The sequence below is a fragment of the Halictus rubicundus genome, chromosome 9 (genome assembly GCF_050948215.1).
Source record: "Halictus rubicundus isolate RS-2024b chromosome 9, iyHalRubi1_principal, whole genome shotgun sequence".
In the NCBI taxonomy this organism is placed as follows: Eukaryota; Metazoa; Arthropoda; class Insecta; order Hymenoptera; family Halictidae; genus Halictus; species Halictus rubicundus.
The window spans coordinates 12,276,911-12,293,365 of NC_135157.1; the positions used below are offsets into that span (position 1 = coordinate 12,276,911).

Genomic DNA, 16,455 nt, shown 5'->3' on the forward strand with positions numbered 1-16,455 from the left:
GTCGTTTCGGTGGCTTCGATAATATTTCCGACAATGCCAGCCGGCCCCGAGTAAGCATTTCGAAAAATTAGAAGTCGCCAAGCGTGCACCGACGCGACGCTTACCGGCCGGGGCCACGCTTCCCTCTCGGACACGTCGTAATTCACGCGGAGAGACTTTCACCACTAATCGTTCGGGCTCCTCTGTCCCTGGACGAGAGAGAACGATCCAGCGAGCCAGACTCCGATAATGGCGCGTAAATCACCGGACCCGCGTCGATCGCTACCCCGAAAACGATTAGGCGACGCATGTTCGATCAACGCGCCACCTTACTAATTTAGTTAACGGCCGTAACGAGTCAATCAGAAGAGCAAACCACTCTGATCGACCTGAGACGAATGGCTCCCACGTTCGCGCCATCGCTTCTCACCAAAATATGCAAACACTTCCGGAATCTTGTCGGTTACAATCCTAATTCGACAACGAAATTCAACGTAACACACAGAAAAGTCAAATAACAATTATTGAATATTGTGTTCGCCCTGATTTTGTTCTATCAAAAGTTTATTCTAGTTTATAGTATATTTCAAGAAAATCCAAATCTTAAGGTGCAACATAAATGCATTTACGTTCACTCTCGGACGGCGGACCTCTTTAACATAGCTGTATTATTATACAGTCAGCCGGGGGTTAGCCTACTTCTATTTAAAAAATTCTAAAAAGTTAGTCGTGTTTAACCAGAATTGAAATGGAACAGTGAAATTGATAGAACTTAATTAAATATATCTGGAGTTTCCGGTTAGAGGAGAGAAATGATTTTCTCCGTAAAATATGAATCAATGCGAGAAGCATGAGTCAAAGGCTGAATCAATAGTAGAAAGTTGATCGATTTTTATACCGTTGCACATACGTTTCTCAATCTCGGCGTTGCTCAATTTTTCGACGGAGCAAATGGAACGCGTCTTTTCTGTCGATTAAGTAGCCTAACAAAAAAAAAAAAAAAAACGAACATGCAATCGTTGTTATCGCATCGATCAGTTAAGTGTACCGCGCTATAGCGATCGAGCGTGTCGCTAGAGACCGCGAAACAAGGTTGAAAAGAAGGGACCCGATCCCTTCAGCCCCGTGGCGCGAGAACTATGTAATTGGACATTACATTACGTCATATTAATCTACAATCAACGTCTGTGTTAATGGTGTGGCAATCGTGTCATTACTGTATCGTGGCGCGGTCATTATACACCGAGCGGACGGTCGGCGATGGAATTATATTGCTTTTACGGCCGCCTCAATTGCCATCTCGAAACTATAATCGAGATAAAGCCATACAGCTCCGGATCGTAGATCGTGATTGAAAATATGTGTAAGGTGTACACCGCGGATGCGTCCGGAGTGGAGCAGGGGGTAGAATAAAGGAACGGACCGGGAACAGATCCATCACGGGAGGAACGATCGATCGATCGATCGATTTATCCGTCATCCCATCTGTACCGGCCGCTGCTTCCATTCGATCTCTTTCTCTTTCTGACTCTTTGTCTACGAAGGTGTGGCCAGAAAGACAGCCGAATTGACAGTGAAACGGTCGACTGACTTCTACGCGTGTCTCTCTGTGAACACGCGGGGGACGAAAGCATCAATCTTCAAAACATCGAGAGCTTATGCTCGCCGCGTACTCGAGAAACCTACTTCATAGTCAACGACGACGTTGTGCTTCTTTTCACGGCTCGGTAACTTCAGGCGTCCGAAGCTGGCGCAGAAATAGCTTACTAAATATTTCAATAATTTCTTGAAAATTTGACACGATATATGCATTAATAAAACTGTATTTTATGCAGTAACTGCTAGGCAAAGACTGTATGGAATTTCTTAACGCGTTAACGCACTGAATATCGATTGATTCACTCTGAAATTTTGATGACGCTGCTTGTTCCGCAGGACATGGAAATATTCGATGGCGTAAAGAGGATCGCGAAATTCCGTCGGAGCAGATAAGGGTTGAATTCCATCGAGCCTCGGCGTTTTGTTGTTTGCTGAAAAGTTTCGTACGCTACAGATGCATAAAGGATCCGCGGCGCAGGAGGGATCTAGATATCAGGGTTGTTACTAATTGCAGTTTCTACGAACAGTGGGATCGCCGGTGATTTCCTTCTGAAGTGATCGCGGCCCGTTGTAGATTGCGCAGCGGTCTTTGAAGCGACGAGGAACGGCGGGCATCGTGCACGGTCCAGCGCACTGCGCGCATCAAGAAAGCCTTTCTACGCGATACCGTACAATAAGTTCTGCAGCCACGATAAATTACCCGCATTAGAGCGATGCGTCAGAGCCCTATTTGTGGGGAAGCGTGCATTAACGGCCGCGGCGCGACCATGTAGCGCTATCGGGATAGCTTTTCAGTGCGAGCCGTATGCCGCGCGCTTAACGAAGAGGTTAAGGACCCGGGGGATCGTTCGAAATGATCCGAGATCGTCCGAATGAAATCATATCTCTCTGCGAACCGGTGTGTATTTATCGGGCCGATCTTCGCGGTTCTATGTCCCGCCTCGACCGTCGGTATCACGGTTGTCACATTTACTCGATCGGTTATCGAACCGCACCGCGATCGCATCGATCGATAAACCAACGCGAGATCCGAGCCTGTGCTGAACATGGATCTCGATCTTCGCGACGATACGCGTCAGTTTTTCAGACGTCCAAACTGGTTCGAAAATATTCCTCGCGATCGAAAAATTTAATTGCGTTACGTCGAATTACCTCTAATCATACGTGTTGTTGTTTATTGATAGCTCCTCAAGAATGGTTGTACAGAAGATCCTCTTCCAATTTAAGCAATAAAAATGCAACGCGATCGCAGAGGAATAAAAGATTCGACTTGATCTAAAAAATGGGCGAATTTTCGCCCGGGAGGCGTATAATGATCGAAAATAAATTTTTAGAAGAGCGTGTTCAGTTCTTCAGAGCATTTTAGTGAAAATGAGGGTTCGAGGTATGTCCAGGGTGAAGGTTGGGGGGAATGTTTCAGAGGATGAAGTGACCCTCGATGAGTCTGAATGCTTAATTTAGAAAGGTGAACGGTTCACAATGCGCGAGTTCATTTTCTCCGAGGAGCCCCGAATTCTCAAGGAAGCCAGCCTTCACTCGAAGCACCCTCCAGCGTTTCCTGAGAAATAACCAGTGAGCTGTCAGTGGTGACGTCCAGTTAACGGAATCATTCATACTCTACGTCAACCATACGCGAACCGGCGCTGGCGAGAACCCGCGCGAAGCCGCTTGGTACACGTCAACGTCAGGTTCTCGTACCCGGCGAGCTGCGGCGAAAAGTGTAAGAATAGAACCGACTGGATAGGTTCCCCTTATCCTCTGCCAGAAGAAGAGAGAAAGAGAGAAAGAGAGAGAGAGAGACAGCCGACGGTTCGCCGCATCGATGTACGCTCGAGTACGTTCAAGGGCCACCGGAGTAATCAGCAATAGTCGAAAAGAGGCCGGAATGGAAACAAAGCGGGCATTGTACCTCGACGCGTCACTCGGGACGCTTGTAGCGACTTCGACGGTTCAAGGAGCAATTATGTCTTGATGGCTCTATTGCCTCGGTGTCTATGCTCTTTCGAGTGCCGATCACCCGCGTCACTCGTGTCTCGTAGCGAGGAGAACCGTGAAAGACGCTTTGGTTTGTTCAACAAGCGGTTTTAAAAACGCTCGAGAAGTCGGCGCTCGTCAGAAAATCGGCTTCCACGTCCTCGCTCGTTCGCAGTCACCATGATCAGAACTTTCTTGAAAAGAGACGATTTTTATGTTTATCCATGTCTACATTTACTCGGATGATTAACGCATTGACTACCGAACAGTCAACTCTAAAAATCCCTAAAAGTTACTACTGCGGATTTTGTGTGTTTGTGACTAAAGTGAGTCAAGCGAGATGAAATATTCAAAAAATGTAAAGCTATATCACGAGTTCCAACTTGCTAAAATTAATAAGAAAATAAATATCTATGCAGTCTTATATGTGTGCCCTGCAATTAGTACAGACAACTTTTATTTTGCATGAAAAGTAGTAACAAAGTTCGGTTCTAGCAACCGTGCTATGAACAAAAATAATTGTTGGAGGTAGATGGAGCACTGTGTCACCCGGCGATAGTTTCATAATTTTTGAAAGTCTACGGTCCATGACTAAGGACATTCTGAAAGATCCCTCGGCAGTGGGTGAACAATAATTTCGAACGTGTGAAGGTTCGCGGTATATTTATATAATTATTGAAGATGAAAGGAGCAGGTTGCGCAATTGCGCGCGAGAAAGGTTAGATGTTATCGCAGCAATCGATCGTTGTTCGAGTGATTTCGATGCGTTCGGGCCGGAGACTTGAACGCGCGGCGAGCGGTATCGCCGGGAGATTTCAACGCGCGTCGTCATCCAACTGAAATTTTCCGATCCACTCGGAGACACTATTCTACAAATTCATAGGTATTCGTAGTGAACCTACTAGAAACATGAAGTCTCGCTTTAGCAGCTAATGGGGCACTACGAGGGAAGAGTGTTCCAACTTCGATGTCCCCAGTAATGCAGTCTTTCCGAGAGTTTATGTCTTATTCGAGCGGTATCTACGGAGTTCCAGGGATCAGCCATTTAGAGTATCAGCCCGACGCGACGTGGTGGGGATCCTCCAGCAAACTGAACGGCTCAATCAGTCGGGGCATGTGCCTACCGGGTCGGCCGATTACTCTCCCCCCTGCAGTGTCATAAGGACGAGGAGTTGAGGAAAACGAGTCACGAGAAAAAGTTGCCTGGGTGGCCGGATGGCGCAGGAATAAATGGCGCGTCGTGGCCGGTGGCTTTTAGCTAACGAGTCGCGGGGATGATCGGCGCGTACCCACACACACACACACACAGAAACATCCTGGATACTGGAAATGAGTCACCGTCGCTCGGTGGTATTTCTATCGGTTCTAATGTAGCGATACACGCGGGGCTGTTAACAACTCTTTTCTGTTGCGCGCGATCACGGCCGCCGCGTGAAACAAGATAAGGGAAAAAACGGTGGGATAAATAACGGAGGCTGCTTCCACGCCGGTCATCCCAAGGGCTACAAGAATTCCTAAACGACCGGTGGTGTGTCAGTGGTGCCGGCGAAAAAGGGAGAAAGAAACGGTGGAACGCGGATGTTGCCGGAACCACGGTGGACTGGCCCGTGTTGCCGAGATAAGGGGCCTAACTTCGGGCATAGTTCGGTAAGTGGCGGAGATAAGCCGGACGCCATCGAGGATGACCGTGTCCCGTCGGACGGACGATGGGACACGCGCGACAGTCTGTCTCCGAATAATCGGCGCGGCTTGTAATCTTAATTACTCGAAATACCGCTGAGAAATCGCGTAGGTCGCTGCATCAACGTAGCCCCGGCCTCTAACTCCCAGCCCGGTGAGAGAGCTTGTTAAGTGCGAGCCTTCGTGAGAACTTTAAGTGTCCCGCGCTATCGTCGGGAATGGGTTCGGACGCCGAAAAGGGGATACACCTGCCTTTCGGGAGTATCGTTGTCGCCGGAGAACATCCATTGACAGGCTAGAATTAAGTCGATCGGGCCTTTTCCGGACACATGCTCGATAGCGATACAAAGTCTATGTCTCGCGTCTGTTCACTTTATTTCGGGCACTATAAAGTCGTCCAGATAAATATAATGTGCCTGGTTGCACACGAGATGTTCCATTTTATATTGCAAATGTTACGAAGCATTTGAAATAGAATCTTACTATTTTTAAAAGGAAATTACTCTGGCTTATTCTCCCAGCAATTTCGCTTTATATACAATTTCTCCTGATTGCCACATCTTCGTGAAATCGTAAATTTGCATAAACTTCCGCAGACTACAAGGAGAGAAACTAAAATTGTTCGCGGAGGCGTCGAGACAATCCGGTCAGTGAGTTGAAACATATCTTTCGGCCGCGTCTAATTAAAATCGCGGCGTGATCGGAGCGTAAATGGAGCGGAGACTGGAAAATAGCGTGCGTTCGCGCGAGCCAGTTTCTCTAATCGCGAAGCCCCAATTATCGCGCGATTTAATTTATAGTAACACCTCGCCGATGATTTACACAGTTCGTTATGAAGTTACGCTGCGCGTAATTTATGCGCCGGGTAATTCGTTCGGCGAGCACTGTCAACACGATAGCCCCGCGGCAAGATAGTAATTAATTCCGTTCCAATCATCGTTAGACTCTCGGGCGCGACGAGAAACGACGCTTGCGAAACCGTTCCGCTCGCGAACTAATAGATACGGGCAGCGCAGCGTGCCGTTTGCCGATCCCGGTGTTTCGTATCGAATGCTAAAAGGCGCTATTATACCGGTCACTCCTCGGCGCGGATTAATGATTCACGCGTTTTATCCGAGAGCCGTTTATTTACATATTATTAACTCGCCCCGCCGGTTAATTAATCGTCCGGCAATCGGTGCCGTTAGGATCTCTGTCTGTTTCGCAATTCCTTCCCACACTGTCTCTCCGTCCTGCGGTTTTTCGTGTATGATTCAGCGTGTGCTACATTTCGAATTTAATTAATATACACTCTTAGAAGGCTCGAGTCTTGTACGGGTTCTTTACCAATTGTGGATGCAAATTAATTTGACTGGGTTCCCTGATGAAATAAGAGGTGCGAATGGACGAAACTAACTGTTTCGCCGCGTAGCGGAAAAGATTTCTCGTGGGAAAGGATTACGGATCTTTTTGCGAGGGAAACTTGTTTCATTTTAAATTAGAATTAAAATTTAAGTCGTTCGTTACCGAAGAAAGTAATTTCAGCGAGGCGCAGCGATGCTCTACGGGACCCGTCTCTATTGTTCGGGCTCCTATTAATTAAATTCCCGACGCGTCGCCGTCCTTAAATATCCGCTTTTAAGGGTCGCGCGAGTCCGTCCGACGGAGAATATATTCGCATTCTTCGGCCGAAAACAATTCCTCGGCGCGGCGTGGATTAGCCGCGAGCGGCCGATAAATACGAGAATACGTAACGAATCGGGGTGCACGCAATCAAAGGGACGCGCGCGCACACAGGCGCGCAACGGTAGCCCTGCAGCGCGCAAGAACCGCCGCCAATAAATCTACGTGGGCGAGATCGACTCCGAGATTAAAAGTACGCGGCTCGGGAGCGTATAAAAGCTCTGGGGGCCCCGGGAAGGGTTCTCGAAAAATTTTCGGTCGCACGAACGGCCCGCTCTCGTTTGCATCCTTCCGGAGCTCGCACTTCGGCCGGGCGCGAACCTGCTTGCTCCTTTTTCGACGAGCGGGCATGCGACATCCTTGCTGCACCCGGCAAAACGAACACCGAGGAAGATGGATCCTCCGATTAGATCTCCGGATCAATTACTTGGGCAAATCTTTTCGGTACACCCGTATAATTCACTTCGACCTGTAAGGGCAATTTTTCTATTTTCGTAAGCTTACGGACCTGCACATTTATAGTATAATGTAACGCGATTTGAGCTCAAGACTGCGGATTTAAAATTTAATTTCTGAAAAGAAATTCTGAAAAGTCACTGTCGTTACACGGGAAGGCCCCATTAATCTAGCGGCCATGTTCGCAAGGCGTAAACGGTGTCCGGTGCCGAAGCTTTTGGTGACTTTAGGAAGTCCAGGGCAGCGCGGGCCCCGATGAAAGGGTGGGGGGCTGTCGGAGAAGGGGGTTGGCGAAGAAGAGGCCCTCGTTACGTGGCCGGTATCCGGGCGTATACGCGTACGCCGAGATAAGATCGGGCCAATCCGAATATACGTAGCCGCGGGCAAGTAACGCGAATTAAAAGGATGACTCAGGCGAGGATGGGCCCCGGTTTTCGGGGCGCAAGGATATCCTAACGAGCGGCCGATTAAACGACAAAGCGGCGCGGCCTGTTCCCGAACCGATAAATGCCACTCGCTGCGAAGGGGATGAAGTTGTCCGCGTGGCGGTTTCTGCGCGAGAGGGGCCCCGGCTTCCATCATCGCCGCGCACGACAGGTAATCCAACGTTGTATTACAATCAACGTTGCGTTGCGTTCTAATTGGCAGTCTCTCCCTCTCGGTTCGTTTCGAGCGGCATCGCGTGATTAGCGTGGCGAGTCGCCGCGTTTGAAACGGCGCCTCACGCGGCGACGCCGATCTACAGCGGGACGCTGCTGCGCCGGTTTCTTGTCTTTCGTTGTCCACCTCTTCTCCCCTTCGATTCTCTTCCACCGTCTCCGTTCGTGGTCGTTCGCCGCGTGCAAGAAGAAAAAAGAAACGTCCGGAATTATTGCATTTATGTTTTCAGTTTCTTATTAACAGTAATTTCAGATGCGAATGAGTTGGTGTGTAGCCGCCGCGCAACGCGTGTGTAATTTGACCGGGCTTCTTGCTCTGCCCGAGAACGAACGCCGTAGATCGACTTTCGTATCTTTTAACGAGTATCAGATGAGAGACTTCATTAAAATGGTATTTTCCTAGTTCGACGCGAGTCTAACATTACTCTCGAGATGGACCGTTTTAAACGGTTAATTAACTCGCAGGAAGATCCGCGTTGTAAAACATTGTGCCTCTACCGTTCCTTTTTGCCACGTATTTATCAATTTTACAAGTCGATGCGGGCTCTGAGTATCGCGTGTAATTTCGTCGCTCGGACGTCTGCTGTGTAGCTGTCCGTCAAAGGTAACAAAAATAATGGCGATCTCGACAGGAAATGCGCCGCCTCGAGCTGATTCCGTCTACTTAGCATCCTGCGTGCTGCTTATTCCGCTGGTATTCCGTACTGATTACAGGAACTGCCGGTCTACGTGCGATTACGTTGTTCCGTTAAACTGGGACGTATTAACGTGATTACGAAGCGCCCGGGAAAATGACACACGCGGCCAGGCCCCTTACGGTGCTCTGAATTGGTGTTCCTGGCTCGATCTCTTCCTTCAACTAATTACGAGCATGTAGTCCACGAGCGCATCCTTCGTCTACAATCCACCGTGGTTCCCGAAGCTGCGCGAACCGACCTTTATGCAGTTTGATAACCGTACTTATCCTTCGTCGTACAATATATTATGGGCGTAACTCCTCTAAAGGTATAATACCGACTCTTATACCTCATTTTTCGAGAACGAGTGTCGGGTTAATTGAAACCCTGAGCTTACGCAACAACCGGATTTACATGACGATAGGATATGGACTATCCATAAAGATCAACACTTACAAAGCCTTCGGGGCTGGAGGAGAGTCTAAAAAGTCGTCGGTCGAGCGCTGCCGCGGTTTTTGTCGTAGCGAGTGGTACTCGCGCGAGCCTCTCGAGCGGACAGGAGCGAGTAGACGCAATTGTTGTCGTCGTCGTCGTCGACGACGATTCCTGCGAGCTTGCCGGGCTCGAGGAGAGAGCTCTCGAGAGCTCGAATTAAGTTCTCTCTGTCCCTTCCGTTCCGTTCCTCGGCTTTCCGCCTCCTCGGACGGCCGGGAACCGCTGGCTCGAGAGACGGAGGCGCGATCGCGTAATTATTACGTCGCTGGAGATACGAAGTGACGCGATGATTACCCCATCGCGAGCCTTCTTTAAGGAGCCACGATCCTCCCCGCTAGCCCCCCTCGACCTCTCCCCCCGTCAAGAGCCGTTCCGCAATTCGCCGTTTATCCGCGCGATTCGCGACGTAATTGCCGCGGTTTCGGCGAGACAATGGCGTTTCTGCCGCGAATCAACCGGCGATCGTATCGGCACACGAAACGCGTCCGGCGATCCCTCCCACTACGCCCTCGCCCCCGTGATTTATCGCTTTAATAACAGTATCGAACACGGCCGCGTAGCTTATTACCGGTCATCCATCACGCGCTCGCGGGAGGACCGTTCGATTCGCTGGAAATAAATTTCAATTTTGTTCATCGACGCCCTCCTCGGTCCCATCCCGACGCTCTTCCTGGAATGACGCGTCCACGTGCGGCGCCGGTAACGATCGAGACCGCTCGATTTTGACCCTCCGACTGCTAAATAAATATTGTTCGTAGCAATTGCCTAACTATATGAAACACAACTTCAGCCTTACACTTCCGATTCTACTTCTCGCGAACGCTAGAACGCGCGGATCCGTTCAACTTTGAAACTCGCCTTTTCAAAAACGAATGGATCGACCTAGAAAATGTTAATCGTTTTTTGTCGCATATTTTTGCAAATAGAATCGCTTAATGTTCGCTTGTACCACGCGTCCTGAGACGCCGTGTGTAATCGGTAATATCGAGCAATCTGCTGTAACGAGTTTCGTGCAACATTATCGAGCGTCTAGCCTGTTCTGTGCGCTTCGGACGGTTAATGCAGGAAGTACGCCGACGTTTATTTGTTCTCGGTGTCCCGACGGTTGAAGAGTTTTTAGGAGTTGTCGGTGTCCATGGTTAATTGCGGCTCGGAGCGGATATTCAACGGCGTATGGGCGCCAGGAGGAAAAAGAGGGCGGGGGTCGTGAGCCCTCCTCGTTCCACGGTAGAATGCGCCCGGCCGCCATTTTCGTGGCGGCGCAACAGAGGCGTAATAACTGCTGGAATTCATGGTAATGGCGATAATGCGTGCCTGTGCCGATGGGGCCCGCAGGGGCTGAAACAAGGCGGAGGACGAGCGAAGAGAGGAACGGGGGCCCGAGCAGAGGTGGGGCACCCTGCCACGTAGCGGAAACTCACGTGTGCCCCCGCGTACGTGTGAACCTCTTTCCGACGTTCTGATTGGCCGAATTCCTTCGACCGGATGTCGAGCTCGGCCTCTGCCAGCACTTTCGTCCCGTCGCGATTCGATTTCGATCGAGCTGCAACGGCTTGCCGACCCTCGCACTCGTCGAAACTGCGCGATCGGCAGACCGTGGAAGTGTATGCAAATTCTAACCTAAAGCGAACTATAGTCCCCCCAGTAATGGGAAACAATCGCTCGAGCTTCAATACAATTTTTCTTCTGTTCTAAGACAGGATTTCGGGCCGGAAAAATCCAAAGACAGAAATCGACGACCAGGCGTCGTCCTTAAAGGTGAAAAAATTCGCCGATTGTAGAGTCTTTACCGCAAAGTATGCGAAAAGAAAGAGATGATAATCACTTCCACGGAATTCGCGTTATCGGTCGAGTATGTTAAACATTTAAGTGTTCGGAGATTTTATACGCAGAAGTCGTATAAATTTTTTGTCGTCCAAGAGGTCTCTGGAGATTGAATTTTAATTTACGATTAGATAATTAATCACTATCGAAGTACGCAGTTAGCAATTCGTCAGCGTAACTGGTTTCACGAGCTGGCAGACTTTATAGCCAACTAACCATTACTCATTAGTATCAATCTTCAAATATCTTGACAGTTTAAAGATCAACTCGGCCCACGTTACACAGTTATTCGCGTCCTGTTATCACCAGTGCGGTATTTGCTTTTAAATAAACACTTCTAAACGGATGGTTTCCCGGGTACCATTAAAGCGGCCATTTTACGCAATACTCGACAGTCGTGATCACGTTGCATAAGACGGCAACCCTAGCAATTTAGCTCCCATCTTCCTCCAGTCTTCTTTCCTCTTTCCTCGAGTTCTTGCTCATCGACTCTTCCCGATTCGTCTATCAACGTTTGCTACTTTTTGCAATCAAAGCGTTGATAGACGAATTAATAGTCTAGAATAACCACCGTATAATTCTGCCGTTCTTATGGTACCCATTAACCATCCGGTCGTCCGTACTGCTTCAATTTGCACGTACTCCTCTTTGTCATAACATTGATGGTTAAGCATTTGTGACAAATGAAAAAAATTTCTATTTCATCTCTGTTTCTCACAACGGATGGAAACAATTTTTACTTTGCTCAAAGATCCGCAGTCCGGTAATGTGCAATGCATTAAAAAATCCCGTACGAGATTTCCAGTGAAAAAAAAAAACGAAAATTCAAGCACGATAGTTGATTGGAGAGCCAGAGGAGTGGTCGAACGCTCCGATTGGTCGAATCGTGCGTACCGGATGTGGAGGTCGGGCCGCACCGAGGGCGAGCCCTTGAATTATCTGTCTTAATTTGTCCGTCACGAGAATTAGCGCGAATCGAATGAAGGACAGGGCGAGAGGGCCGAGACAGACGGAGAGGAGGAGAGGAGGAGAGGAGTTTTACAGACACGGAGCTCGGGCCTCCCATGGTGAGGCCAGAGCCGATGACCTTCGACCTGGAGGACCGGCCACGTTGAAAGACGGTGTACGGACACACACGGGCGCGCGCGCGCACACCTTCCTTCGTCTCTTTTTATCGCGTATCGAGCACCGGTCTTCGGGCGGTATCGATTATGACATCGTCAACAGCTTCGTGGGACACGACGTTAATGTACCGCGCGACGAAATCCATCGTCCGGGGAATGTTATCCGGCTCTGCTCCTCCTCGAAACTATGTAGCCGCGAGATAGCGGATCCTCCGACCGAGGATTGATCGATCGTTTGGTAGGACTCGTTTGCGACCGTCGACTCTTTTCGCTCGGCACGACGGTGTTTGCTTTCGGGATCCGTATCTAGACGTTCTATTGGTCGTCATCGAAAGCTAATGGGGCCGGCTCGTGGGCAAGCTAATGGGGAAGCTCGCCTGGTTCGCCCCCACCCATCTAATAGCCGTCCCGGTTGGCAAACGTGGCGCGACCGTATCCACAGCTGCCTAACCATCGACCCCGAGAGCAAGAGAGAGTGAGAGAGAGAGAGACTCTCGTTGTAATGAAATCGCTAACCCCTTTTTCGCGTGTAAAAAGAGAGAAGAAGCGAGAGAGAAGGCGTACCGGAGCCGGGGCGCAGCCGGGTCCCGATAATAGGCATCATTTTCTCCAGTTGTTGTACATCGTTACATCGTGTAATAAACCGTCGCGAAAGCTCGCCCCGGCAGGCGTGGATTAGGCCGCAATCAACCGCGAGAAACTTTCGAAAAACACACACACGCAGGCGTATGCTCGTTCGCTCGTTCGCGCGAGAAATATTTCACGAGTCATCCCGACGATTACCGGGGGCCAAGGCGTCTCTAACCGACGATGAAAAGTCCCACTCCTCTGGAGGATCCACTAGACCAGAAAAGCTGTTTGACGAGCAAACAGGGCGCAAACAACCGCCCGGCGTATGTACAGAAGGAATCACGCGGCAACCAACGTCGACTAACGGCTACAGTTTCTCAACCCTTCTCCCGAGATCCGCTCAAGTGCTGACAAGAATCAAGAGGATTTGTGGGACGCTCGGTCCGGCGACGAAAAGAAAATACTTTCCACAAACGCTCTTAATTCCGTTTGGACAGACGCTGATTTGTTTCCTTTGTGTAACCCGGTTTTTAGGACAACTTGAAAGCTGTTTACTTTATTCGGAAGCTCGACGCGCCGAGTTCGTCTCGCTGCCGTTGTCTACCACCCTCGATTAATAATAATATTACGTTCTTAAGAAAGTGCTGGAATTTTCTCCCTGGATCAACAACTCCTATTAGGTAGTATTTAATCACTTCTCTTCAGACGATTTTTAAAATTCCTCTTCGATATATTGTTCCGAGTACTGTTTTCAGGGTTCGTTCGGGAAGAAACTTTAAAGACAACTCTGTTAGAGTAGAACGTTAGGCCTTTTACCGTACCCTGTGGAAAAACCCACATCCCAAGGTTATTGGGAAATACCTGATTCCCCGTTATTTTATTGAAGGTCGTCCTCCCTTCAGGTATGAAGGTACGCATTTGGGCATTTAGTTCTAACTGTGCGCCCGTCTTGTAGACACCTCCGACAACGGCTTCTTCCGATTAAATATATTTCGTCCACCGTCTTCCTGTATAATTATTTCCACATAACCCCTCAACAAACTCGAATAAGTTTAGGACGACGGTACTCGCGATTACGTGGGAATTACTCGAGCGCGGTCGACGATTCCAGGTGACAAACGTCGGAATTGAATGCGGAGGAATCGGCCGCGTCGAAAGCAGGAAGTTACGGTAGCAAACACTTACCGAGAGTGCCGTCGAGGGAAAAGGAATGCCTGTCGTTCCTCCACGCCCACGAACACAAATCACAGGTGGTGAGTCCGTCGGTGGTGACACCCTCCTCCGGTAAATAAGGTGGTCTAGGAGGCGGCGGCACGAAGCTTCCTATCACAGCCCAAAGGGAATCGACGTCGTTACCGACGCCCGTGTAATACAGCAATTCCTCCTCGGCTACGCCGGCGAACCAGTCCATGTCGTTAACGCTGGGATCGACCGTGTTGGTGCTTGGCGTGCTCGTGCTAACCACCGTCACCTGAAACGTACACATTTTTATCTTATAATGGGGTATTATACGCCAACCAATACCACGTTCACATATTTCACGTCACGCAGCTCCCAGAGAATTTTCGCGCTCGATTCTCGTATTATTTTCCACAAATTCTCATCTTTGGTAAAAGCAGAGCAGAACACCGAGTATTTTTCTTTCTCAAGACGTTGCTTCAACACAAGCTCGAGTCCAAAATATCTAGACCTTATGTAACAGTAGGGTATATCGAGCGATTGGTCGATAATGGAAAACAGTTTTCTTTGGGAATCAAGGTTAAAGTAGCCACGAAAAGTTCCAGAAAAGGCTGCTGAATGATCTGCTCGCCTTCTGCAGGGCAGAGTTTGAACTTTGCAAACAGTTCCGGATAAACACGGTTAATGGAACGAGAACGGTGCCTCCCCACTGGAAGTACGCATCTGTCCTGGACGACAGAAGGAGATCGCGGGCGAGCACGGCCTGATGATCCTCTTCCGCTCATGTTTCGTGAAACGCCGGCGCAAACAGCGGCGGGGAAAAAAGTAAAAAGCGGTGCCGTTCGAGTTATTTCGTTCCCCGAAGCGGCGCTTTGCGGGGAGACTGGGTTTCGTTCGCCTAACTCCTACTACAAACAGAGAGAACGCTGAGGGCGGCCGCAAACAAATCATCCACCCCCGCCGCCGTACCGTTCTTCGGTATCGTCTTCTCTCTCGCCACCACGGAAGTTTTACCCGCGGGATGAACCTCGATAAACAGTGACCAAGCGTTCGTCGAGCCATCGGAGGCTGAATAACTTCTTGGGTCGATGAGACGCGACCTTGACAGCGTTTCTTGTAATTGGGACACAGGGCACAATGGAACAATGACCACGCAGTTTCGAAAATATTCTCCGCGGTGCACAGGGCTATCCAGAGTCGGATGATGCACCTGTGGAATGCTCTAGACCCCACTCAGGGATTTCTCAAGTTCTACACGGTGATTAAAATATTGTCCTCTTTTGTAACTCCGACTCTTTGTGCTCCACCGACGCTGTTACCAAGACGTATTCGAGAAATGTTGCTTTCGGAAAGATATTTTAACGAGGAAGGTAAGCAACGAAACAAATGCTCGTAACAGTTCACGAAATGCATAGTATTTCGTGCGTAGTTAATTACGCGAATATGGGAGTGTGGGAAAGATATTTTCCCGGGGGCTCGAAGAACTTGAATCTGGGCTACGAGAGGAAGGGCCCAGAGCCTGGAGGATTTAATAAGGTAATTGATAACCGAGCCGTATTACGAGAAGATATCGTGCGGAAAATTATAAAGTTCTACCGTTCGATTAGCGCAGCATTGTCGTGTATGGGCTCGCAAACCTCCCTGAAGCGGATACGCTCCGGGGGGAGGCGATTTTCGGTGAATTTTTGGTATTGCGCTCCGATCGGGCTGCAATTACCCCGGAGAACGACGATCGGACACGAGATCAGCCGTGCCCTGAGCTACGAATTTCACACTGGATGTCCCCTAAATTGCAGAAATGTTCGATGATTGCACCCGTTCGCGATTACAATTTGTCCTTCGCGAGAGGCACGCGGGATAATTGATTCCGGATCCCGGCAATAAGAAAACGACCCATGTGGGAACATTCTGAACTTTTCCACCGGACGCTTCGATTGTCGAAGCACAGCGCGCTATAGCTGGTGCAACACTATGCCTCGAGGTTAAGCAACTCGTTCGCTCTTTTTTCGATAACGTCTTCGACAACGGCGAAAACAATCGCTCGATGCCAATCTCGACGGTGCAACACGTAACTGCTACAAAGAGAACGCGCGACGTCTCGGTACGGATAAAAAATGACACGGTGCGCGTTCAGAGATTAAGGATCGCGTCGAAACCGTGTATTTAAATGTGCATTAAACGTTAAACCACCTATGGACTGTCGAGGCGAGTTTTATGCGAGCATCAACGTGGACAATGCTGAATCCGTCGGGACTCTCGGGCGCAATCCGAGCATGAATGTAACTTTGATGACTTCCTGATTCCCACCCTTGCTGACATTCCGACGGGGCCGCGCGCGCAAAAATAACACATCGGCCGGTGTCTCAATTAAACGAATCGAATCGCGCGCACCGGAACGCGTCAATTTTTGCCCGGCCATTGTCATGGTTTCTCCGCAAAAAAGAAGTCACTCGTAAAGATCCCCGGGCGCAGGCACCGCATATCCTGGTGTCCCGCGAGACGGGGTGCTTTTGTGTCGAACGAAGGGGGTCCTCGACCGTGATTATGGATGGGCCTTAAGAGCCGATGGGGCCCCGC

General features: G+C 49.5%; 1 protein-coding gene across 1 annotated transcript in view; it reads right to left on the reverse strand.

Annotated features, from left to right (window-relative positions):
• LOC143356932 (uncharacterized) overlaps positions 1-16,455 on the reverse strand; it is a 108,507-nt gene that overhangs the window by 29,956 nt on the left and 62,096 nt on the right. The window contains exon 2 of the mRNA XM_076792999.1: positions 13,885-14,170. Within this exon, the coding sequence (XP_076649114.1) occupies positions 13,885-14,170 (286 nt within the window). The remainder of the gene's footprint in view (positions 1-13,884; positions 14,171-16,455) is intronic.